The sequence below is a fragment of the Sus scrofa genome, chromosome 2, assembly GCF_000003025.6.
Source record: "Sus scrofa isolate TJ Tabasco breed Duroc chromosome 2, Sscrofa11.1, whole genome shotgun sequence".
In the NCBI taxonomy this organism is placed as follows: domain Eukaryota; kingdom Metazoa; phylum Chordata; class Mammalia; order Artiodactyla; family Suidae; genus Sus; species Sus scrofa.
Genome location: NC_010444.4, coordinates 27,863,273 through 27,889,371, shown reverse-complemented (window position 1 = coordinate 27,889,371; position 26,099 = coordinate 27,863,273). Strand labels below are relative to the sequence as shown.

Below are 26,099 nucleotides of genomic sequence, written 5' to 3'. Positions count from 1 at the left end.
CCCGTGGACTTTTTTTAAAAAACAGCTTTTTTGAGGTATAAGTGATATACGAAGAAATGCTTTTTTTTTTTTTTTTTTTTTTGGCCACACCTGTGGCATATGTAAGTTCCCGCACCACAGCAGCAACCTAAGCCACTGCAGTGACAACACCAGATCCTTAACCCATTGCACCACAAGAGAACTCCAAAAAAAATGCGAGTTTTTTCTTTTCTCTTTTGTCTTTTTAGGGCTGCACCTATAGCAGCATATTGAGGTTCCCAGGCTAGGGGTGGAATTGGAGCTATAGCTGCCAGCCTACGCCACAGCCATGCAGGATCTGAGCCGTGTCTGCGACCAACACCACAGCTCAAGGCAACGCCAGATCCCTAACCCACTCAGCAAGGCCAGAGAGTGAACCCACATCCTCATGGATCCCTGTCGGGTTCGTTAATCACTGAGCCACGACGGGAACTCCAAATGCAAGGTTTTTTTTTATTTTTGTTTTTTGTCAGAAATTTTTCTCCTTTTTTTAGAGCCTCTCACCCTCAGCATGTAGAGATTCCCACGATAGGGGGCTAATCCGAGCTATTGCCGCCGGCCTATGCCACAGCCACAGCAACACCGGATCCTTAACCCACTGAGTGAGGCCAAGGTTCGAACCCAAAACCTCATAGTTCCTAGTCTGATTAGTTTCTGCTTCACCACCATGGAAACTCCCAAATGCAAGTTTTTTTTTTTTTTTTTTTTTTTGGTCTTTTTGCCATTTCTTGGGCCGTTCCCACAGCATATGGAGATTCCCAGGCTAGGGGTTGAATTGGAGCTGTAGCCACCGGCCTATACCACAACCACAGCAACTTGGGACCTGAGCCGTGTCTGCAACCTACACCACAGCTCACGGCAACGCCAGATCCTTAACCTGCTGAGCAAGGCCAGGGATTGAACCCGCAACCTCATGGTTCCTAGTTGGATTCATTAACCACTGAGCCACGATGGGAACTCCCCAAATGCAAGTTTTTAATGGTAGACTTTTTAAGAGTAGGAATTACCCTTTGTTCCTTGTCTCAGAACACCTGGAGAGATACATAAGAATTTTTTTTCTGGAAGATAAATCTCAAGCTTTAGTAAAAGGAAGAGAAGAACAGAGACCAGTTATGAGGCTATTGCAGCAGTTGATACAGAAGTAAAATTTACAGGACATGGATAACAGCATAGTGGAAAGGGAGAAATCAGAGATGACTGATGTTTTTGATTCACTGGGCCTGTGTTCTATAGATTCTTGTTTCACACACCCTCTCATTTGTTCATTGGTCATCGTAAGAATTCTCATATTGTCCTAGTGTCCTATATAAGGTGGTAGGTTTAACATTGTTTAAACAGCACCTGACACCCTGAAGTACTCCATGCTATTTTGATTTGGGGAGATTCGTTCCTGACACAGTGTTAGTGACGGATGAAGATGTAAACTGCTGGTGGGAAGAAAGAGGAGATCTTAAATCTGGTGTTTTTTTTCCATTTAGGGTTAACAGGGGGCATAGGGGTTAGAAAATAAACCCTCAGCTTGTTGGGAAAGTGGTAGTCAGTAACTTTAAAAAGTTTTTCTAAGCTTCATTTTAACCATTTTCCATTGACTGGCTTTGGCAAAAAAGCAGATGTTTTGAGTATTGCAAATGATCTCCGCTTTTAGGATTCTAGGTTAAAAGAAGAAAATATGAAATAGGTGACATTTTATTGTTTGAAATTGTCAAAATATTTTCTGAGTAGTGATGTAACTAGTTATTGGCTGGTGCCAGAACCACTGCCTTTTCTGTAATTTAATAGAAATCCTAATCTTTTGTTGCTGTTGTTGTTGTTGTCGTCGTTTTTTTGTCTTTTTAGGGCCAAACCCGAGGCATTTGGAGCTTCCCAGGCTAGGGGTCAAATTGGAGCTGTAGCCGCTGGCCTACGCCACAGCTCATAGCAATGCCAGATCCTTAACCCACTGAGTGAGGCCAGGGATTGAACCTGTGTCCTCATGGATCTTAGTCAGATTCGTTTCTGCTGAGCCATGGCAAGAACTCCTAGAAATCCTAATCTAGAGAAGCAAACCTCTTGCACTGGATTTTTGTTACAGCCAGTCCTCCTCGATTCGTGACAGTTGAAGAACTTCTAGAGACAGCTAAAGGAGTCACTAACATGGCCCTCGCCCATGAAATTGTTGTGAATGGAGATTTTCGGATTAAACCAGTCGAATTACCTGAGGACAGGTAAGGTGGCTACTGAGTTATCTTGTCTAGTAGAACACTGCCATTTCCTAGTTCTGGAAATGTTTTCTTCAAGATGTCAATATATTCTTTTTTTTTTTTTTTTTTTTTTTTTTGCCATTTCTTGGGCCACTCCCGCAGCATATGGAGGTTCGAATCGGAGCTGTAGCCGCCGGCCTACACCACAGCCACAGCAACTCGGGATCTGAGCCGCGTCTGCAACCTACACCACAGCTCACAGCAATGCCAGATCCTTAACCCACTGAGCAAGGCCAGGGATCGAACCCGCAACCTCATGGTTCCTAGTCAGATTCGTTAACCACTGCACCACGACAGGAACTCCAAGATGTCAATATATTCTAATAGATTTTTCCTTTTGTATGTTGCTAAAAAAAATATTCCTTATCCTAGGAATTTCTAGTTTGAAAGTGGATCTCAGGACCACTTATCCTTCAAAATGTAAATAAAAGTTCTGGAAATCTCTTGTGGAAATCCTTCACATTAGCTTCTCCCTGCTCCATAGGATTTACCTGCCTCATCCTGTGTTTTCATTACGCTGTTTCCTTCATTTTCTTCTTCTCTCCAGTTACGTTGTACTGGAGTTGTTGGTCGCATTCCTCACCAGGTTGTAAACTCTACCGAGACAAGACCTCTGTGTCATTCTCTGTTCCTGCCTGGTGCCTGGCACATACCCTATTGAATGTGAAACACTGTTGAGTGTAAGGTGCACCTTTTAAAGATGGATTGTCACAAGAAAGAAGAAAACATTGCCCATTATAATTGTAAAAGTACCATGAAAAATTTGGGTTCTGTTGACAAAGGAGCTGGGTCAGCAAGCTCTAGTGTCTCCTCTATGAGGCTTCTGAATAGGACTTTACAAACATTTCTTATATGATCTGCAAGGGCAGTACTTTTTCACCGTTAATAATGAAGAATTAGGTGTTTTGCTCTCATGACAAAACCTAGTTTTCATTAAATGTTATATATGTTATAATTTGGTACCTAATTAAATAGTCCCATATGTCACATGGGACTAGGATAATTTTAGGGAACAAACAAGGTTTAAAGTTTTAAACAACTCAGCCATAAATACCTTAGGAAACTTGCTGGTATTAGGGAACTAAAAATTCAGATCAGAAATCTCCAATATTCTTTTTATCATATAGCACTGTTCTGTGCTATTAATTGGATTAATGCCATCTGTCAGATTAATTGAAAGTTATTCTTTCCATTGAGGTACTTATTGAATAAGTCACTCATTAAAAATAAGGTATATGATTGGTGTAGGTATATCTGGGAAATCTTTTCTTTCATCCAAATTATTTTTTAAAGCATTTTGAACCTAAACCCATAGAACCTGCTTTTGAAAGTGATTTGAAACTATAACATTTTATTTGCTTTTGCTCCTTTTTCCATCTGCCTCCAGCTTGGAGAAGAGAGTAAAGGACATTGTACATAAAGCTTTCTGGGATTGCTTGAGCGTCCAGCTAAGTGAAGACCCCCCAACATATGACCGGGCCATCAAACTTGTTGGTGAGATCAAAGAGGTGAGGCAAAGCGCAGTTGTGGTGGTTTTCCGGTGTTAGGAGTATTTACTCATCCTCTCGGTGTTACTGTGTCAGAAAGCTTTAAAGAAATGAAAGGATCAAGATTTTAAATTGCTTGCCAAAATGGAGGTTTGAAGGGGGTTTTTTTGTTTGTTTTGTTTTGTCTTTTTAGGGCCGCACATGCAGCATGTGGAGGTTTCCAGTCTAGGAGTTGAATCGGAGCTGTAGCTGCCCGGCTACACCACAGCCACAGCAACACAGGATCTGAGCCTTGTCTGTGACCTACACCACAGCTCACACCAACAATGGATCATTTAACCCACTGAGCAAGGCCAGGGATCGAATCTGCGTCCTCATGGATACTAGTTGGGTTTGTTGGGCTGAGGCACAATGTGAACTCCAGTTTGTAGTGTTTTTGGCTTAATGCCCTTTAAAAAACTTCACATAAGCTGTGATAGTCTGAGTGCACTACTCTTATAAATGAAAAAAAGTTCACATTAAAAAAAATAGAATTATTTAAAGGAAACAAGTAATTGTATAAAATATAGATGACTTATAAAATTTTTGACAGGTATGGACACCTTTAATTTGTAACAACCAAAAGAGTGATTCCATCTGTGGGATAGAGAAGGAATTAAGTGGAAAGTAGGACTGTTTTTGTAGGACCTTCAGTAATAGTTGTTTTGTTTTGTTTTGTTGCTTTTTAGGGCTGCACCAGTGGCATATGGAGGTTCCAAGACTAGGGGCTGAATCGGAGCTGCAGCTGCTGGCCTCTGCCACAGCAACGCAGAATCCAAGCCACGTCTGCGACCTACACCATAGCTCATGGCAACACCGGATCCTTAACCCACTGAATGGGGCAGAGATTGAACCTGCAACCTCATGGTTCCTAGTTGGATTCATTTCTGCTGCGCCACAATGGGAACTCCCAGTCACAGTTTTTCAAAGAATTAACCTGTGGAAAATGGCATTTGTCATTAGCTTACAGGCTAACTTTAATTAATGTGTTTTTTTCCCTCACTTTTAACAGTTTTGCCTTCCTGTGTCCAGTTTATTGCTACCTGGAGCTTAAGTAGAAGCTTAAATAACTAGTCTAAGTGATTTGTAAACATGTTTTTCTGTGGATTTGTTGAATAAGAGGTTAAATGTGTGCAGCATTATATGCACATATGGTAAGCCCTTATTCCTATACATGTAATCAAAAATGGTGTCTGACTAGGACACTTTGGTTAAACTTGGCTGTGCTTTCTTGTAGACTCTCTTATCTTTCTTGCTGCCTGGTCACACTAGACTGAGAAACCAGATTACAGAAGTCTTGGATCTGGATCTGATAAAGCAGGAGGCAGAGAATGGGGCCTTGGACATTTCCAAGCTGGCGGAATTCATTATCGGCATGATGGGGACACTGTGTGCACCTGTTCGAGATGAGGAAGTTAAGAAACTAAAGGACATTAAGGAAATTGTACCCCTTTTCAGGTATGGAAATTGTGTTAATCACCTTCAGTGCACCTAAATTACAGAGACTTTTTTTTTTTTTTTTTTAAGAATGTGAATTTATTTAGCCAGCCCCCTAAACACAAACACATTGAGTTTTCTCAAAACCACATCACATCATTACAGAATTAGAAGAGATTATGGAGATTCTCTTTCTTTGCCTCCTTCTTCATGATAATAAACTAATATTTTTGAAGTATTTATCCTCCGATAGGCACATTGCTGAGGGACTTAATTCTTTTACTCACCCCAATGAAGTCGTGTATCATCATACACAATTTCTCAATGAGAAGATGAAGTTCAAAGGTCACATGAACAGCCCAACGACAAAGAGCTTTAAAGTGACAGCATTGTGATTTGAACCTAAGCCTTTCTAGAGGAAGAGAGCATGCTTTTAACCAACCAACAGTATCAATATTAAACTAATCTAAATAAAATCAAATGCCCTACCAATCCTTCTAGAAAGAGTCCATATTTTTCTCCACAGCCCATTCTAACATAAAAAAATCCTTACATTAACAAAACCCCTTTATATTTTAGTTAATAATTTCATATTACAATATAAATATTTTTCTCTTGTCCTAATATAAGTGGAGACTTAAAAATAAATGCTAGCTTTCCTTGTATATAAAATATTCTTCTATTCTTCACATTATTGACCAAAAATAATTATTTTGTTTAATGTGGCAAAATATTTTGGTAAAAGAATTTTTCAAGTAGTTGCCTATGATCCAGGTAGTCCTAAGTTCAGATATCATTCTCTAAATTTTCTGGTTTTTATGACCTTGTACAAGGTATCTTTAGCCTCTCTGAAATCTGATTTATCCTATCTATAAAATAAGATTTTATTGCCTGCCTCATAGGATTGTATGGAAGTTGAATGAGGTGATAGATGGGATTGGCATGGTGTTATAACAATAATAGCTAGCAAGCTTACAGAGCCTATTTTTAGAGTTAGACTTCATCGGAGTTCCCATTGTGGCACAGCAAAATGAATCCACTAGGAACCGTGAGTTTGCGGGTTTGATCCCTGGCCTCACTCTGTCGGTTAAGGATCTGGTGTTGCCTATCTGGCACTGCCATGAGCTGTGGTGTAGGTCACAGATGTGGCTCAGATCCTGCATTTGCTGTGGCTGTGGTGTAGGCCGGCAGCTGTAGCCCCAGTTGGATCCCTAGCCTGGGAACCTCCATATGCCAGAAGGTGTGGCCCTAAAAAGCAAAATAAATAAATAAATAAATAAAAATAATTAAAGTTAGACTTCATGAACTGTAGGTATTCATGTATTTAAAAAAAAAAAAAAAGCAAACATCTTGTGTCACGTCAGCAGCACATATGCTAAAATTGGAATGATAAAGAATAGCACAGCTCCTGTGCAAGGACGACACCAAATTCACAAAGTGTTCCATACCATTAAAATTTTAATAAGAAAAAAGAGAGGGTGGGAATGAAGAAAGAGAAAGGGAAGGTTAAAAGAAAAAAAGAAGGAAGGGGAAAAAAGAGGACTTGAGACTCTAGGGAGGTTATAGGCGTCCTAGTCCCCGTACTCTTTAACTGGTTGAAGGCAGGTCAAGGCAAAGACTGATGATTAATGTATGTTTAAAAAATGTTAAAATTCAAGTCTTTCTTTCTTTTTCTTTTTTTCTAAAATCAACATAGAATCCAATAAAACAGAAAGACATGAAATATCCAAAACTAGTGGATATTTTTGCAAAACTAGTTTATCACGACCAGGATGTTGATGATGATACAATCCACTGATCTCATTTAGATTTACTGTTTACACATGTGTGTTTACGTATAGTAATTTGTATACAATTTCACCGCATTCAAGATACTGCATAGTTCTAACACTGCAAGGATCTCTTGCATCGTCCTGTTATAACCAACTTATATTGCTTTTTTAAACTTCTCATAAGCATTTTCAGTGCCTGCAAAATATTCATTTGCATAGATATGATTAACTATTTCTCTGTTAAGATGAGTAATTAGATTATGTATAGTTATTTACTATTTACCCTACAATGAATATCTCTGCACAAAACTTTTTTCTGTTTTAGGTTATTTCCTAAAGATAGTTTCTTAAAATGGGATTACTGTGTCAGAAGATACGAACAGTTATAAGACCCATTACATGTTATCAAGTTGCTTTCCAAAAGTTTTAGAAGCAAAAAAGTTTTCTTTCATTTCTAGCTTTTGTAATCATTTGATATCAATATTTAGTACGTAGAAAAAAACCCTGCATTGTAAGGTTAAGACAGAGTTTAGAAAGAGCATGTTAGAAAGACTGCCTAAAAAATAGTTATTGATTTATTCATTCATTCAACAGGCTCTTACTGAGCACCTCTTATGTGCTGGGCGGTGCTAGACGTTGCTAGACATTGGAAATAATATAGTCATTAATATAGTCAATATAGTCAATATAGCTTACAATCTAGCAAAGTTAAATGAGGAATTCCTTGAAAGTCCTCTGGGGAAAGAGCTTGTAGCAAACTCAACCTAACTTAGATTCCTACTGGAGAGAAGGAACTAGGGAAACTTAGAAACTGGGAATCCATATCATCTATGAAGGAAGCCACACTGGCCTCTTGGTGCCAGCTGATGGTGGCCGTGATGGAACATGGACCCATGTTGCCGGATCTTTTGATTTTTTTAAGAGAAGCTAGGAGTCTCGGCTTTCAAAAACACTGTGTGTGCACAAAACATTTTTGTAGGTTATTTCCAGTCAGTGGTCTGTCAGTTGGCAGTTTCCAACAGTCTGGTTTCTTGTAGATGGATTTAGAGGAAATGCTCAGAGGAGAGGCAGAATGCTCTCCAGAAAGTGGACCGCCCCATGTATTTGGGAGAGGGACAGAATGGCAGGGGGAGGGGCCCTGACTGTGTGCCCTTTCCCATATACAATCACCTTATGTGTGGATGAGTTTATTCTTTTTTTTTTTTTTTTTTTTTTTTTTTTTTGGCTTGTTAGGGCTGCACTTGCGGCATATGGAGGTTCCCAGGCTAGGGATCTAATCGGAGGTGTAGCCGCCAGCCTACACCAGAGCCACAGCAACGCGGGATCCAAGCCGTGTCTGCAACCTACACCACAGCTCATGGCAACGCCGGATCCTTAACCCACTGAGTGAGACCAGAGATCAAACCCAAAATCTCATTGTTCCTAGTCAGATTTGTTTCCACTGCACCACAATGGGAATTCTGATGAGTTTATTCTTTGATGTTCAGTCAGTCCCAAAGGGCACCAGGAGACTTGGAGGACAACATTCAGTTCTGTTCCCACCTCCGTGTAGGGCTACACCTAAACCTGCATCTTCAGTTCTGAACCACCTTGCAGATAGGTCACTTAGCAGCTCCCGATCTCTAGCAAGAGTTGTTCAGGTATGTGACAGGCAGATGAAAGGCACCCTTGGCATCAGGCCAGGTCTGCCCAGTGGGTGCATTCAGAGTGCAAATGAGCATTTATGCCACGAGCGCTAGAGCATAAAACCTATCCTGAAACTCAGAGACTGGGATTAGAGGAGAGGAAAAGAGAATTACCTTTCTTGATTTTCCTGGGAAGGGGAATGAACCAGTGTGAGTGTGGAGATCAGGTGGTGAGCTCTCTGCTCTTAACCTGAGGTCTGGGGCCGTCCTTCCTCTGTGGCTGCCATTAGGGTCTGAGGGCTAACTCGGAGCCAAGCAGTGGGCCACACAGGCAGTCAGTGGGGAAAGTGATGTTTGCTTAGGGGAGAGAGTGGGGACAGAGAGCAGTTTAAAAATTTGCAGTCCTGGAGTTCCCGTCGTGGCGCAGTGGTTAACGAATCCGACTAGGAACCACGAGTTTGCGGGTTCGGTCTCTGCCCTTGCTCAGTGGGTTAACGATCCGGCGTTGCTGTGAGCTGTGGTGTAGGTTGCAGACGCAGCTCGGATCCCGAGTTGCTGTGGTTCTGGCGTAGGCCAGTGGCTACAGCTCCAATTTAACCCCTAGCCTGGGAACCTCCATATGCCGAAGGAGCGGCCCAAAGAAATAGCAAAAAGACAAAATAAATAAATAAATAAATAAATAATGAAAAATAAATAAACAAAAAATAAATAAATTCGAAAAAAAAATTGCGGTCCTTTCTTCTGCATTTGTTTTTCTTAACCTGGTTTCTCCAGCTTTTCTTGCCACACTTTCTGAGATGAAAAAACTATCTCAAATTAGCTCACATAATTTTTTCTATACCAGTGTTTACAAGTGCCCAGTGCTAAGTCCTTTTGTCTCTTTCAGGGCCATTTTTTCCGTGTTGGACATGATGAAAGTGGACATGGCAAACTTCGCTGTCAGTAGCATTAGGCCGCATCTCATGCAGCAGTCAGTTGAATATGAAAGAAAGCAGTTTCAAGAGCTTTTGGAGAAGCAGCCAAGTATGTTTCAAATTTTGTGGTGCTTGTTTGTTGTCTGTGTTTTTCATTTTAGCTGCTGTAGCTTGTTGCCTAACGATAGTTTCAAAACAAAACGAAAATTTAGTATGAGAATAGTCTTAATTTGAAGACAGAAGCACAGAATGTCAGGCCTTGAAAACTTAGTTGACAAGCAAGAGAACTGTAAATGGGAGACAAGACAGGAATTTAAAAGATTGAGGAAGTCTTTTTTTTTTTGTCTTTTTGACATTTTCTTGGGCCGCTCCCGTGGCATATGGAGGTTCCCAGGCTAGGGGTCCAATCAGAGCTGTAGCCACCAGCCTATGCCAGAGCCACAGCAACACGGGATCCAAGTCGTGTCTGTGACCTATACCACAGCTCACGGCAACGCCGGATCCTTAACCCACTGAGCAAGGCCAGGGATCAAACCCGCAACCACGTGGTTCCTAGTCAGATTCTCTGACCACTGAACCATGACAGGAGCTCCAAGAATGAGGAAGTCTTAAATTAAGTGGGTTTTTAATGAAATCACCAGTTTGGGGTAAATTGTATAATTGGTCTTGATTTTAAAAACATGACGAGTTTCTCACCACTGTGTAACTCACTTTTCAAACTCCTCCCAATGAGGTACATCAAGAAATTTCACTTTGCTTCTGTTCTGTGTACATAAATCTTCTGGTTTCAGACCCAGAAAAAGTCTTAGTTTTATGAACCTCTCAGATGATTGCAGGAAAGAGAGAACTTAAAATCCAAACTATGTTGCATTTCTAGGGTGCTTTTTTTGGTCTCTGCATTGGCAGCTGATGTTCTGAGTGCATCGCTGTCTTCCAATTTATTATGTGTTCCGTTTAGCCTCTAATTTTGCGGGTTACTAGATGTAAATGGCAGTCTCCGGGTAGATTGTGTAGCCTGACCAGAATAGTCAGTTCAGTGCCCTGAGCAGTTGTTTATCCAGCCCAAGCAGAGAAGTCGAGATGGCCCTGAGGGCCAGGGAGAGTCGAGGAGCAGAGTAGAAGGAGCAGAACTAGCAGAACTAGCAGATGATTGGTTAGTGTTACTATGTACCAGGCTCTTGCCATATACGACCTCACAGGAAGCCTATGAGGTAGGCACTATATTGTAACCCCATTTTACAGATTTGGGAATGGGTTTTGAGATATTTCTGATCAGAATTGATGACCACTCTAGCTCCCTTTCCCACAAGCATGCTACTACCCCTCAGGAGACATCAGGGTTGCAGTTTTATAGGCTGACAAGCTGGAGTGGGAGTGCCAGGTGCCGGCAGTGGGCCCAGTCCCTGAGCTGAACAGAGGCTAATGCACATCACTCGGAACCTGAAAGCCAAGGCTGCTGAGCTGATGGCCTACAGAATGCTGTCAGCAGAGGCTAAAGGGAGAGCGAAGCTCAGAACCAAGAGCTCAGCATGATCAGCATGTGGGCAGAGCCAGAGGTGTGTCCTGCAGCAGCAGTGAAGGCCCCAGCCATACCCTTGGCTATCCACTTGGTTGTAAGGTGGCTTCCATTGGCAGGGCTGCAGGTCACTCCATGTCCTGTCAGGGAGTTTTTGCTCAGACAATGTGTACAAAAACCTCATCATCTTCTCTTGTGTCCCTCAGAATCCCCAGTGTATTACTCAGCTTAAAAGAGTAGGGATCACAACATTGTAAATCAACTATAATTAAAGAGAAAAAAAGAAAAGAAAAAAAGAAGAGTATAGAAAGGATGGAGGATGAAAGACAGCTGAGATTCCCTCCATGGTGCTGCAAATGCTGCACAGTCCATGTCAGACACATGATAGAACTTAGCCCCCACAAGGCTGAATTAAAACAAATTGAGGCAAAAGTAAGATCTAGATGGGTACACCTCATCTTCAGTGAGGAAGATGGTTTACACTGGGAAACTCTAGCCAGTGTCTTAACCCCATCTGTCTCTGGGCAAGAGTTTTTGCATCTCAGTGAGCTGGAGTTATCCCAGCTTCCAGCCACATGTCATGCATGAGAGGTTAGGGTGCGAGAGAGGAGTGTGAAAGTCTGTTGAACATCCAAGGTGGTACAGCCCGGCCACGTGCTCCACATTCACCATGGTTAATCCTCACCACAGCCCGTGAGGCGGTGGTGGACATTTCTTTATATTAAGAATCTTTATTTTTTTTATTTTTTTATTTTTTATTTTTTGCTTTTTAGGGCCACACCCACAGCATACGGAGGTTCCCAGGCTAGGTGTCTAATCGAAGCTACAGCTGCCAGCCTACACCAGAACCATAGCAATGCCAGATCTGAGCTGCATCTGCGACCTACACCACAGCTCACGGCAACGCCAGATCCTTAACCTACTGATCGAGGCCAGAGATCAAAACCGCAACCTCTTGGTTATTAGTTGGATTTGTTTCCGCTGTACCACAACAGGAACTCCTATATTAAGAATCTTGAAGGATCGGATGGGGAGATGCACAGAGAGTTTGGGATGGAAATGCTATAAAATTTGGTTGTGATGATCATTGTACAACTATAAGTGTAATACAATTCATTGAGTAATTTAAAAAACAAAAGAATCTTGGAGTTCCCATCATGGCTCAGCAGTAACAAACTTGACTAGTATCCATGAGGATGTGGGTTTGATCCCTGGCCTTGCTAAGTAGGTTAAGGATCTGGCGTTGTCTCAAGCTGTGGTGTAGGTTGAAGACACAGCTCAGATCCCGAGTTGCTGTGGCTGTGGTGTAGGCCGGCAGTTGTAGCTCCAATTCAACCCCTAGCCTGGGAACTTCCATATTCTGTGGGTGCAGCCCTAAAAAAAAAATAAAGGATCTCGATAGTCAGACAGAAATCTAAGGTCACCCAACTAGTAATTGGTAGTCCTGTGATTTGAACCAAGGTCTGTTTGATTCCAAAGTCCATGCTGTATACTTGACCACATTTCCAGGAAGAACTTCCCTGAAGTTACCCTGGGAAGCGTCCCTCTGGGAGCCTTCCAGTAATATTCAAAGCCTTCCTTTTCACAGATTCCCTGGACTTTGTCACTCAGTGGCTGGAAGAAGCCGCAGATGACCTCATGAATCAGAGGTATAGAAATGCCCTGCCAGCTGGGGGAGGGGCGGCTGGCTCTGAGGCCAGTCCCAGGCCAGACCCTGCTGCGGTCCAGAATTATGCGTACCTGAAGCTTCTGAAGTGGGACCACCTGCACAGACTTTTCCCTGAAGTAGGTGCTCCAGAGCAGTTTGACTGCTCCTTTCTTTTTGCGCTGCTGAACCTTTAAAAAGTAAGCTTTGTCACAGTTCACATACCAGAAAATTTTTCTTTTTAAAGTTGTACAACTCATTGGTTTTGAGTATATTCACAGAATTGTGTGGCCATGAACTGTATTTAATATCAGAATGTTTTCTTCACCCCAAAAAGAAACCCTGTACCCATTAGCAGTCACCACCTCTCCCCGCACCCCACCCCCCCACCACCACCTTGGCAGCCATTCATCTACTTTCTGTCTCTGTGCATTTGTCCTGTTCTGGACTTTTCGTGTAAACGGAATCATGGAATATTGGCCTTTTGTGTCTGGCTTCTTCTAAGCATAAAGTTCATCTGTTGTAGCATGTATCAGTACTTCATTCCCTTTTTTTAAAGTGTTGTTTTAATTGTGATGAAATATATGTAACATAAAACCATTTTTATTTTATTTATTTTTTTATTTTATTTTATTGTCTTTTTAGGGCCACACCCAAGGGATATTGGAGGTTTCCCGGCTAGGGGTCAAATCAGAGCTGTAGCTGTTGGCCTACCCCACAGCCACAGCAACGCCAAATCAGAGCCTCGACTGCAACCTTCACCCCAGCTCACGGCAACCCTTGATCCTTAACCCCCTGAGCCAGGGATTGAACCCATGTCCTCATAGATAGATACTAGGTGGGTTCCTTACCACTGAGCCACAACAGGAACTCAGAACTTACCATTTTTAAATGTACAGTTGCAGTGGCATTAAGTACACTGACATTGCTGTGCAGCCATCCCCACCACCCATGTACAGAACTTTTCTATCTTCACAAATTGAAATTCTATCCTTTAAACACTTAACTCCTCGTTCCTCCCTCCCCACCCCCAGCTCGTGGCAACCTCTGTTTCCTGTTTCTGAGTTTGATGCCTCTGGGCACCTCATAAGAATTAAATCAGTCAGTACTTGTGTCCTTTTGTCTTCCTTATTTCACTTCCTGTAATCTCTTCAAGGTTCATCCCTGTTGTTGTTGATGTTTCTTTTTAAGGCTGAATAACACTCTGTTGTATGGCTCTACCACATTGTGCTTTATCCATTCATCAGTTGATGGACACTTGAGCTGTTTCCACTTTAGGACTATTGTGAATTGCGCTGCTCTGAATATTTGTGTACAAGGTTTTGTGTGGCCCTGTGTTCCCAGTTCTTTTGGGTATGTACCTAGGATTAGAATTGCCGCGTCATGGGTTAACTATTAAGTGTAACACTCTGAGGAGCTGCCAGTCTTTTTTCCAAAGTGGCTGCCTTATTTGACCGTCCACCAGCAGTGAATGGGGCTTCCAGTTTCAGCTGCTGAACTTCTGTCCTGTTCTTACTCATCTTGATGAAAACTTGAACAGTGATGTTGCTTTTCAGCTTTATCCAAAGGAACATCTTCCCCTTCCATGTGGAGCAATATTTTTTCCTTAGTATGCTTTTCACATAAATACTTCTCACAGCAGGAAGTGACTAACAAGGGGTTTCCCCAGCAAATAGCTGGTTTGGCGTCTAGACTCCCCCTTCTTTTTTGAGGGCACTGGGATTTCTTATTTCTAGCCTCAGATCCTATTACTTCTCTAAATTTCTTTCTCATCTAAGTTCCTTATTTTTCCTTTCAATACGTGAGCCTAAGGTTTCACCTCTTGCTTCTGACTTCCCTGTTTTGTGCCAGAGGAGGCTCTAAAGAGGGTGTGGAAGTGGGGGTGAGGAGACTTCTTCCTGAATAGTGACATGTCAGCCTGACATTTCTCTTAAAAAATAGCTCTGGGATACATGGTGTCTTCACTGGGGTCAGATGTCTACTGTCAGAATGATCCTTGGAAATCTTTTGCATCCTAAACCCAAGTACTACCCGGTACTGGGAGGTTGCAAAGCAAGGATCTTGGCATGTAACACAGTGGAGTTAGGAGAGAGACTGGTGAAGCCTGTCTATTTAACAATAGAGGAATCTCAGCCTTCAAAGGTAGTTTGTACTTCTTGGGGAGAATCCTGGGCTAAGGCCCCACATTGTTAATGTCTTGATTTGGTGTATTCGTTTCTTTTTTCTTCTCTCTTTTTTTTTTGTCTTGTCTTAGGGCCGCACTTGTGGCATATGGAATTTCCCAGGCTAGGGGTCTAGTCAGAGCTGCAGCTGCCTTCCTACGCCACAGCAGCCCCAGATCCAAGCTGTGTCTGTGACCTACACCACAGCTCATAGCAACATGGGATTCTTAACCCACCAAATGAGGCCAGGGATCAAACCCACATCCTCATGGATACTAGTTGGGTTCATTACTGCTGATCCATGAAGGGTACTCTGTATCAGTTTCTTATAGCAAGACTGGTCCTTAAAGTTGATTAACCTGTAAAAACTGATGAGAAGTCATACCTCTTCAGCCTTTTCAATGCCCTTTTCCTCACCCCACACGGGGGACTTTGGCCTGGCAGGACCAGGGCTGTCTATAACACAGAGACACCATCATGGCAATTCATTCACTGACTGCTTTGCAGGTGCTTCTGGGTCATTATCTGTCATTCCTATTTTTCCTACTTAAATGTTTGTTTTTCTCTTTCTCTACTCACCAGTTCTTAAGAGCCTCCTTTGTGCTGGATACTGAGGGGGATACTGAGGTGAATAAGTGCATTTCTCCCCTCCTTTTTTCCCATGCCCTGAAAAGTGTGGCTGGCTGTCTGGTTTGCCCAGGAGTGGGAAAGGGGTAAACACAGGACTTGGAGTTTCAGTTTTTAAACCAGGACACTCCTGGGAAAACTGGGATGGGTCGCATCCTCACTCTGTACGTCATTATTCTTTTCCCGTCTAATGATGTAACTTGTATTTATTGAGTGCTGGCTCAGCCAGCTACTTAATATACATTGTCCTTTTTTCATCTTTAAAACAGCCCTGTGAAGTAGGAATCCCCCTTTGGCATACGGCTCAGAGAATTGAAAAAAACATGCATGAGGTTATGCTGTTATTAAATGACAGAGTCTGCACTTAAACCCAGTCTGTCTCATGTTTTCCTGAAGCCATTCTAAGGGAGGAGGGGCTCTATGATGAAAGGAGAATTCACACATGACTCCCTTATGGTTGGCTGGGAAAGGACCAGAAACTCCAGAGGGGAACTTCACAGGTCTGTGTGGGAGCTGCGGCCCCACTGCCCTCTGCTGGCCACAGCTTGAACTACAGCTCAGAGATGACCTCGCTCTTCGTCTGACTTTTTTTTTTTTTTTTTTTTAAATGTTATGACCACACCATGGCATATAGAAGTTTCTGGCCCAGGGATTGAATCTGAGCCAAAGCTACAGCCTACATTGCACCTGTGGCAACGCCAGATCCTTTAATCCTTGCCTCCACAGTGACCCAAGATGCTGCAGTGAATTCTTGATTTACTGTGCCACAGCAGGAACTCCAGGATGACTTCTCTTTTATTCTTTGCAAACAGTTTTTGCCCCATTTTTTAAAAGTTTTATTGACGTATAGTTGATCCAAAAGGTTGTGATAATTTCTGCTGTACAGCAGAGTGATTCAGTTACACATAGACACATATTCATTCTCATTCAGACTTTTTTCCCACATAGATTATCACAGATATCTATTGGGGAGAGATCCCTGTGCTACACAGCAGATCCCCGTTGGCCAGTCATTCCATATACCTCAGTGTGCATATGCTAATCCCAAACCCCAAGTCCATCCCCCATCCCTGCCTGCTGCCTGTCCCCTTTGGTAACCATAAGTTTTTCAAAGTCTGTGAGTCTGTTTCTGTTTTGCAAATAAGTTCATTTGTATCCTTTTTTTTTTTTTTTAAGATTCTGCATATAAGTGATATGGTTGTCTTTCACTGTCTAACGTCACTTAGTATAATAATTCCTAGGTTCATCCATGTTGCTGCAGATGGCATTATTTCATTCTTTTTTATGGCTGAGTGATATTCTGTCGTGCACGTGATACTTCAAGAGCTCCACACACACAAACACACACCTTCTTTATCCATTCCTCTGTCAGTGGACATTTAGGTTGCTTCCACGTCTTGGCTATTGTATATAGTGCTGCAATGAACATTGGAGTACACGTGTCTTCAAAATATGGTTGTCTCTGGATAGATGCCCAGGAGTGGGATCGCTAGATCATATGGTAGTTCTGCTTTAAGTTTTTTGAGGAATCTCTGTACTGTTCTCCACAGTGGTTGCACCAATTACATTCCCACCAACAGTGTAATAGGGTTCCCTTTTCTCCACACCCTCTCAGCATTGATTGTTTGTAGACTTTTTGATGATAGCTATTCTAGCTAGTGTAAGGTGGTACTTCACAGTAGTTTTGATTTGCATTTCTCCAGTAATTAGTGACATTGAGCATCTTTTCATGCGCCTTTTTTTTTTTTTTTTTTTTTTTTTTTTTTTTGCTATTTCTTGGGCCACTCCCGCAGCATATGGAGGTTCCCAGGCTAGGGGTCGAATCGGAGCTGTAGCGGACAGCCTATGCCAGAGCCACAGCAATGCCGGATCCAAGCCTCGTCTGCAGCCTACACCACAGCTCATGGCAACGCCAGATCCTTAACCCACTGAGCAAGGCCAGGGATCAAACCTGCAACCTCATGGTTCCTAGTCAGATTCGTTAACCACTGTGCCACGACGGGAACTCCTTTTCATGCGTTGTTTGGCCATCTGTATGTCTCCTTTGGATCATTGCAGACAGTTTTGATGGATCGTTCTCGCTTTCAAGAGCTGCAGCTTCAGCTGGAACAGCTGACTGTCCTGGGGGCCGTGTTGCTGGTCACGTTCAGCATGGCAGCCCCAGGAATTTCCAGCCGGGCTGACTTTGCTGAGAAACTTAAGATGATTGTGAAGATTCTGCTCACGGATATGCATCAGCCGTAAGTGACCAAGTGCTGTGGCTGGACCTTCAGTGGGTGGTGGGAGGCAGAAGGCGGCAAGGAACAGACTGGAACAGGGGTCTCCAGTGTAAGGCAGGACCCGGTCCACTCTCCTGAGACTGAGGAAACTTGGCTGTCTAGCGCTCTTCACCCCTGCAGAATTTATTCACGGCCGTGGGGTCATAGTTAGAGTCAACTCAGGTTGATTGGCAGGGCTCTAGGACAGTGACTTTCAAGTGTTTGTGACCAGGACGCATAGTAAGAAATTCATCTTCCATGGTGACTTAGTGCCTACTTGGACACACAGGTAATCAAAATAAAAACTTCACAAAGCGAAACTTGCTCAACTGCTTGTTGCTACCCGGTGAATTACTTTCACAAACAACCAACAGTGTGGTCAACGCAGCCCTAAAGAAAGGTCAAATAAGAAACAAGCTGTGTTCCTCCCAGAGTTACGTGAATGTGATGAAAGTTTCTGCCCTTTGCACATTCCTCCTGGACATTCTGTGCTGGGTATAAATGGATTATTTATCAACCAGCACTAATCCACACTTGAGTGAGGACAGCTGCTCTACCTCCTCCTGCAGTGAAATCAGATTGGGTGATTTATGTGGTTTCCAGCATATAGAATATTTTTGAATGGTTCTAAGTAAACCTGTATCTGACAAAGTCCAACTCAGAAGATTCTTCAAGTGGAACATTCTCAAACATTCTCCTCCTTACAAAGTGGAGGAATTGAGTGCCGAGTTTGCTCAAAGTGTGAGTGTGTTCGGTGCCACAAGGGGCGTGTGTTGTGACCTGGGGTTTAGCGGTCTTGACTCAGGCCTGCAGGATGTTAGCTGAGGCAAGGCCTGGCCTGAGGCCCTGGCACAGGTGTAGCCTTGAGCTGTCACCCAGGCCCCCCTCCAATAGGACTGAGGAGGGGGGCCCTCTCCAATGCTTCCCTGGCCAGCCTTGCCATGTCCACCCTGGCTCCTGTAGTGAGTCTGGGGCTCGCACGTTTGCACGCACTTTTGCTCCCACTCATCCTACTGTACTGAGCTCTAGATCAGGACAAAGCCAATTGCCTTCATCATAGAACACTCACTAGCATGAGGGTTCCCCACAGAGATTCTAGGAGAGCCTAGGAGCCCCAGAAATTAAGATGCTAATTTTAACTTACTAGATTTTTTTTTTTTTCCTTTTTAGCGCCGTACCTGTAGCATATGGAAGTTCACAGTCTAGGCATCAAATCAGAGCTACAGCTACTGGCCTACACCACAGCCACAGCAGCTCCATATCTGAGCCATGTCTGTGGCCTGTACTGTAGCTCATGGCAACACTGGATCCTTAACCCACTGAGTGAGGCCAGGGATCAAACTCATGTCCTTATGGATACTAGTTGGGTTTGTTACCACTGAGCCACAATGGGAACTCCTAGATTTCAATTTTATTTATCTTTTGAAAGTAGTTTCAAAAGCCAAAAGGGACAAAGGGGTATCCAATGAAAAGTAACTCTGCCACTCTTTCCCAAGGCTACCAAATTTCTGGTTTCCTGTGTATTGCTCCAGAGCTATTCAAGATAGTCCTACCTCATTGCAGGCTTATTTCCCCTCACAGATGGTAGCAAGGAGCGGGGTCGTAGCTCCTGCTATAATCTGAGCCTTCCCTTTCCCACTATTCTTTATAGTCGAGAGGTCGAGAGGAGAGGAAGTCCCTTGATTTGCGTGGTCACAGTCTTAGAGGTTGGGGCTGGGGAGCGGGAGCATGTGCATTTTGTTCATGGGTCCCTTCTCTCCGGCCTCCCCTTCTCTTCTCAAGCTCCTTCCATCTGGAGGACGCCCTCACTGCCGTTGGGGAGAAGGTCTGCCTGGAGGTGAGCAGCTGCCTTTCCCAGTGTGGGTTCAGTCCCCTCACCCCGGACAAGGAGGCCGTGCTCAAGGGCCAGATCCAGGCTGTGGCCAGTCCCGACAACCCCATCCGCAGGATCATGGGTACGTCTGGGGGAAGGGAGGACCAGGAATGTGCCTGCCGGTGGGCTGGCAGACAGGCCCCTCTGAGGAAATCCAGAAGGGTTTTGATGGATTATGAGTGCTGATGAGTGAGGAGAGAGTGATGAATTACTGCAGCGCAGTGGGGTGACCCAAAGGCGTGGACCAGTGACCAGGCAGCCACCACTGTCCTGAGGCCCCTGGCTTTGGAATCATAGGCCTCGGTGCAAAGCCCTTCTCCAGCACTGGCAGGTAATGGGAAATACATGTCCTGGTCTCTGACCCTGGTTCTAGGCACAGAGCTCCTAAAACTCTGGTAGTTTCCTTCGAGATAAGAGCACTAGGAGGATCTTTTGTTCTGATATTTGGTCTTTGACCCCAGTTCCTGGCCCAGAGGCCCTAAATCCTTTGGAATTTCCTGGGTGATAGGAGTCTTTCATTCTGAAGCTCTCGATGGGCTCCTGGATGGGGGCCAGTCACCAGAAAGACCAAGCATGATTAGAAGCTTGGGACTTTTCAGCCCTACCCTTTATATTCTCTAGAGAGATGAGAGGGTCTAGAGATGCCTTGTGATAAAGCCTTCGCAAAGATCCTCAAAGGCCAAGGTTAGAGAGCTTCTGGGTTAGTGAACACATCCATGCGATGGGAGGGAGGTGAGCCCCAGCACCTTGGTGCTCTCCCCAGCCTCACCCTTTGTATGTCGCCTTCTGACTGTTTTGTCTCGTGTAATAAGCTGGTAAGCCAAAGTGTTTTCCTGAGGTCTGTGAGCTGTTGTAGCAAATCATCAAAATCCAAGGGAGAGGACGTCCTGAGAACCTCCAATTTGTAGTCAAGTCAGACAGAAGTTGTGGGTGACCTGGCATCTGCAGTGGGGCAGTTAGGGGCCTGAGCCCTTAATCCGTGGGTGATGACACTGTCTCCAGGTGGTGTCAGAACTGAGTAAAATTCTAGGACACGCAGCTGGTGTCACAGAGGATTGCTTGGTATAGAAACCCTCTTCTCCCAGATCTGGAGTCAGAAACGTTTTGAACATGGTGGTTGTGAAGAGTCAGGGAAAAGCATGGCTTTAGTACAGGACTCAGGTCGTTTTCTTTACAAGCACATGCTGTGTAGCTCGAGCAAGTGACAAGACAGCTGAGCATCACATCTGAAAGGGGGCGATACCAACAACCTGCAGGTTGCTGAGAGGACTGCGGGTAGTAAGACATGTAAATGCTTATTACCACAGTACTGGCAGCACATAGTGAGGACTCAGAGATGAGTCACAATTATTAAAACTATTACTCTGACATATGAGCATTATTGTCTGTCATCACAGCCATGGCATGCGGAAAAACTCTGTTCACTGGTTGATCAAGGAATACATGTATTATGTAATTTTTAATTCCTGTAATGGAATTCATTTTGAAGTCTTTCCTCAACTTCTTTATGAAATCAGATAGATGTTCAACTTAGAAATAATGAAAAGTTAGCAGGCCTCTGGCAAGAGCAGAATGATCCATGGTTATCAGATTTCAGGTTGGAGTAGAGGCTGAACCAGTGACAGGAGTTTATTTCTAATGCTATGACTTCCTACTCTCAGATAATATTTTATGAAAAAAAAAAGGATTACATAGACCAGTGAGGTTTTGTTTTTGTTTTTGTTTTTGTTTTAAATGGTTTCGGGAGTTCCCTGATGGCCTAGTGGTTAAAGATTCGGTATTGTCACTGCCATGGCACAGGTCACTCACTACTGTGGCTGAGGGTCAGTCCCTGGCCCAGGAATCTTATTTTTTTCTTTCTTTTTTTTTTTTTTTTTTGCATTGTAGGGCCACACCCACGGCATAGGGAGGTTCCCCGGCTAGGGGTCTAATTGAAGCTACTGCTGCCAGCCTACACCACAGCTGAAGCAACACCAGATCCAAGCTGCATCTGCGACCTACACCACAGCTCATGGCAACGCTGGATCCTTAACCCACTGAGCGAGCCCAGGGATTGAACCCGCAACCTCATGGTTCCTATTGGAATTCGTTTCTGCTGCATCACAAAGGGAACTCCCTGGCCCAGGAATTTCTTCATGCCTTGGGCATGGCCAAAAAAAGAATTAAATTTTTTCCAACCAGACTTGAATTAATTACAATTTCAGAAACAGGTCCCTCAAGGGGAGCCTGCGATGTTGCAGGTCCCTCGGACCATCCAGATCAACGTCGTTGACCCTGGTGGGGAGACTGGAAAGTGCCGTGAAAAGACCACTGGCCAACAGGCTGCTCCCGTCTTGCCATCTTGGTGGTTTAGTCACAGCCAATTAGAGGGGGTCACTGGGTTCCAAAAGGTGTAAGTCACTTCACGCAAGAGGGTTCCCTCAGGCATGAGGGGGCGTGAATTTTGAAAAAGTTTATTCATTATAAATGTCCCTATTGCTTTATTAATGAAACCTGCAAAGTATGACTTGCACACATTCATTTGTGGCAGAAGAGGATACACAGGAGAGTGCAAAAGTACCATAAGGGGGATGGGCTAAAAAGGCCTCAAACTAAATGATTCCTTAGTAGGACAGTTTGCCCACAGCTCCCTTCATTGTAGACGTTAGAGAAGGACGCTCATGCTTCTTTTACATGGGCTTAGTGGGAACATCTAGATCACAAGCTAACAGTGCTAGAATCTTTCATTCCTTTTTAGGGCTGAGTAATATTCCATTGTGTATGTGTACCATATCTTCTTGATCCGCTCCTCTGTTGATGGACATTTAGGTTGTTTCCATGTCTTGGCTATTGTATATAGTGCTGCAATGAACATTAGAGTAATGTATCTTTTTTTTTTTTTTTTTTTTTGTCTTTTTGCCATTTCTTGGGCCGCTCCTGTGGCATATGGAGGTTCCCGGGCTAGGGGTCGAATCGGAGCTGTAGCCACCAGCCTACGCCAGAGCCACAGCAGTGCAGGATCCGAGCCACGTCTGCGACCTACACCACAGCTCACGGCAACGCTGGAACCTTGACCCACTGAGCAAGGGCAGGGGTCGAACCCGCAACCTCATGGTTCCTAGTCAGATTCATTAACCACTGCGCCACGACGGGAACTCCATAGTAATGAATGTATCTTTTTGAATTATGGTTTTCTGTGGATAGATGCCCAGAGTGGGATTGCTGGATCAAATGGTAATCCTATTTTTAGTTTTGTTTTGTTTTGTTTTGTCTTTTTCTTCTAGGGCTGCTCCCATGGCATATGGAGTGGAGGATCCCAGGCTAGGGGTCTAATTGGAGGTGTAGCTGCTGGCCTACGCCAGAGCCAGAGCCACAGCAACGCAGGATCTGAGCCTCGTCTGCGACCTACACAACAGCTCACGGCGATGCCAGATCCTTAACCCACTGAGCAAGGCCAGGGATCAAACCCACAACCTCATGGTTCCTAGTCGGATTCGTTAACCACTGAGCCACGACGGGAACTCCTATTTTTAGTTTTTTGAGGAACCTCCATACTGTTTTCCATAGTGGTTGTACCAATTTACATTCCCACCAACAGTTTAAGAGGGTTCCCTTTTCTCCACACCCTCTCCTGCATTTATTGTTTGTAGACTTTTTGATGATGGCCATTCTGGCTGGTGTAAGGTGGAACCTCATAGTGGTTTTGATTTGCATTTCTCTGATAATTAGTGATGTAGAACATCTTTTCATGTGTTTTTTGGCCATCTGCATGTCGTCTTTGGAGAATTGTCTGTTTACGTCTGCCCATTTTTTGATGTGTGTGTGTGTTTGTTTATTTGTTTTTTGGTGTTGAGCTTCAGAAGGTATTTGTATATTTTGGAGATTAATCCCTTGTCAGTTGCTTCATTTGCAAATATTTTCTCCCATTCTGTGGGTTGTCTTTTCATTTCATTTAGGCTTTCCTTTGTTGTACAAAAAATTTTAAGTTTAATCAGATCCCATTTGTTTATTTTTGTTTTTACTGTCATCACTCTAGGAGGTGGGTCTGAAAAGATATTTCTCTGGTTTATGACAGAGTGTTCCACCTGTTTTCCTCTAAGAGTTTTATAGTATCCAGTCTTATATTTAGGTCTTTAAATGGTCTTTAATCCATTTTAAGTTTATTTTAGTGTATGGTGTTAGGAAGTGATCCAATTTCATTCTTTTACATGTAGCTGTCCAGTTTTCCCAGCACCACATGTTGAAGGGACTGTCTTTTATCCACTGTATATTCTTGCCTCCTTTGTCATAGATTAGTTGACTATAGATGCATAGGTTTAATTCTGGGCTTTCTATGCTGTTCCATGGATCTATATTTCTGTTTTTGTGCTAGTACCATACTGTCTTGATGACTGTAGCTTTGTAGTATAGTCTGAAGTCAGGGAGCCTGATTCCTCCAGCTACATTTTTCATTCTCAGGATGGCTCTGTCTATTCTGGGTCTTTAGTGCTTCCAAACAAACTTTAAAATATTTTGTTCTAGTTCTGTGAAAAATGCCATTGGTGATTTGATAGGGAGTGCATTGAATCTGTAGACTGCCTTGGGCAATATAGTCATTTTGACAGTATTGATTCTTTCAATCCAAGAGCATGGTATATCTTTCCATCTGTTTGTGTCATCTTTGATTTCTTTGATCAGCATCTTAGTTTTCAGAGTACAGGTCTTTTGTCTCTTTAGGTAGGTTTATTCTAGGCATTTTATTCTTTTTGATTTGATGGTAAATGGGATTGTTTCCCTAATTTCTATTTCTGATCTTTCATTGTTGGTATATAGAAATGCAGTCAATTTCTGTGTATTAATTTTGTATCCTGCAACTTTGCAGATTCATTGATGAGCTCTAACAGTTTTCTGGTAGCATCTTTAGGATTTTTTAGGTATAGTATCATAACATCTGCAAACAGTGATGATTTTACTTCTTCTTTTCCTGTTTAGATTCCTTTTATTTCTTTTTCTTCTCTGATTGCCGTGGGTAGGACTTCCAAAACTATGTTGAATGGTAGTGGCAAGAGTGGACATCCTTGTCTTGTCTGTGATCTTAGAAGGAATTCTTTCAGCTTTTCACCATTAAGAATGATGTTAGCTGTGGGTTTGTCATATATGGCGTTTGTTATGTTGAGGTATTTTCCCTCTATGCCCACTTTCTGGAGGGTTTTTATCAGAAATGGGTGCTGGATTTTGTCAAAATCTTTTTCTGTATAGCTATTGAAAGGATCATATGGTTTTTGTTCTTCAGTTTGTTAATGTGGTGTATCACACTGACTGATTTTTGGATATTGGAAAACCCTTGTATCACTGGGATAAATCCCTCTTGATCTTGCTGGATTTGGTTTGCTAGAATTTTGTTGAGAGTTTTTGCATGTATTTCATCTGTGATATTGGCCTGTAATTTTTTTGTGGTATCTTTGTCTGGTTTTGCTATCAGGCTGATGATAGCCTTGTAGAATGCATTTGGGAATGTTCCTTCCTCTACAAATTTTTGGAATAGTTTCAGAAGAATAGGTGTTAGCTCTTCTCTAAATGTTTGGTAGAATTCACCTGTGAAGCCATATGGTCCTGGACTTCTGTTTGTTGGAATTTTTTGTTTTTGTTTTTGTTTTTTGTTGCCTTTTCTAGGGCCGCTCCCGCAGCGTATGGAGGTTCCCAGGCTAGGGGTCCAATCGGAGCTATAGCCACTAGCCTATGCCAGAGCCACAGCAACGCGGGATCCGAGCTGCGTCTGCCACCTACACCACAGCTCATGGCAATGCCGGGTCCTTAACCCACTGAGCAAGGCCAGGGATCGAACCCTTTGCAACCTCATGGTTCCTAGTCGGATTTGTTAACCACTGTGCCATGGCAGGAGCTCCTGTTGGAAGTTTTTTAATCACAGTTTCAATTTCAGTACTTGTGATTGATCCATTCATCTTTTCTATTTCATTTTGGTTTAGTCTTTGAAAATTGTACTTCTTTAAGAATTTGTCCATTTCTTCTAGGTTGTCCATTTTACTTGTCATATAGTTGCTTGTAGTAGTCTCTTTTGATCGTTTGTGTTTCTGTGATGTCTGTTGTAATTTCCTTTTTTTTTTTTTGTTGGAATATTGAAGTTTCCAGGCCAGGAGCCTAATTGGAGCTGTAGCTGCCGGCCTATGCCACAGCCACAGCAATGCTAGATCTGAGCTGTGTCCATCAGCAACACCACAGCTCATGACAATGCTGGATCCTTAACCCACTGAACAAGGCCAGGGATCGAACCCACCCACATCCTCATGGATACTAACCAGGTTTGTTAACCACTGAGCCACAACAGGAACTCCCTGTTCTAACTTCAGCTGAATGGAAGTTCCCAGGCAAGGGGTCCAATGGGAGCTTACAGCTGCTGGCCTACACCATACCACAGCCACAGTAATACAGGATCCCAGCCACGTCTGCCACCTACACCACAGCTTACAGCAATGCCAGATCCTTAACCCACTGATCGAAGCCAGGGAT

At 43.3% G+C, this 26,099-nt stretch overlaps 1 protein-coding gene across 2 annotated transcripts in view; it reads left to right on the top strand.

Annotated features, from left to right (window-relative positions):
- TCP11L1 (t-complex 11 like 1) overlaps nucleotides 1–26,099 on the top strand; it is a 48,773-nt gene that overhangs the window by 13,795 nt on the left and 8,879 nt on the right. For both annotated transcript variants that reach the window (XM_021083207.1, XM_021083208.1), the window contains exons 3-9: nucleotides 2,090–2,222; nucleotides 3,646–3,766; nucleotides 5,022–5,242; nucleotides 9,505–9,641; nucleotides 12,637–12,833; nucleotides 17,541–17,722; nucleotides 19,523–19,695. In XM_021083207.1, coding sequence (XP_020938866.1) covers nucleotides 2,090–2,222; nucleotides 3,646–3,766; nucleotides 5,022–5,242; nucleotides 9,505–9,641; nucleotides 12,637–12,833; nucleotides 17,541–17,722; nucleotides 19,523–19,695 — 1,164 coding nt within the window. The remainder of the gene's footprint in view (nucleotides 1–2,089; nucleotides 2,223–3,645; nucleotides 3,767–5,021; nucleotides 5,243–9,504; nucleotides 9,642–12,636; nucleotides 12,834–17,540; nucleotides 17,723–19,522; nucleotides 19,696–26,099) is intronic.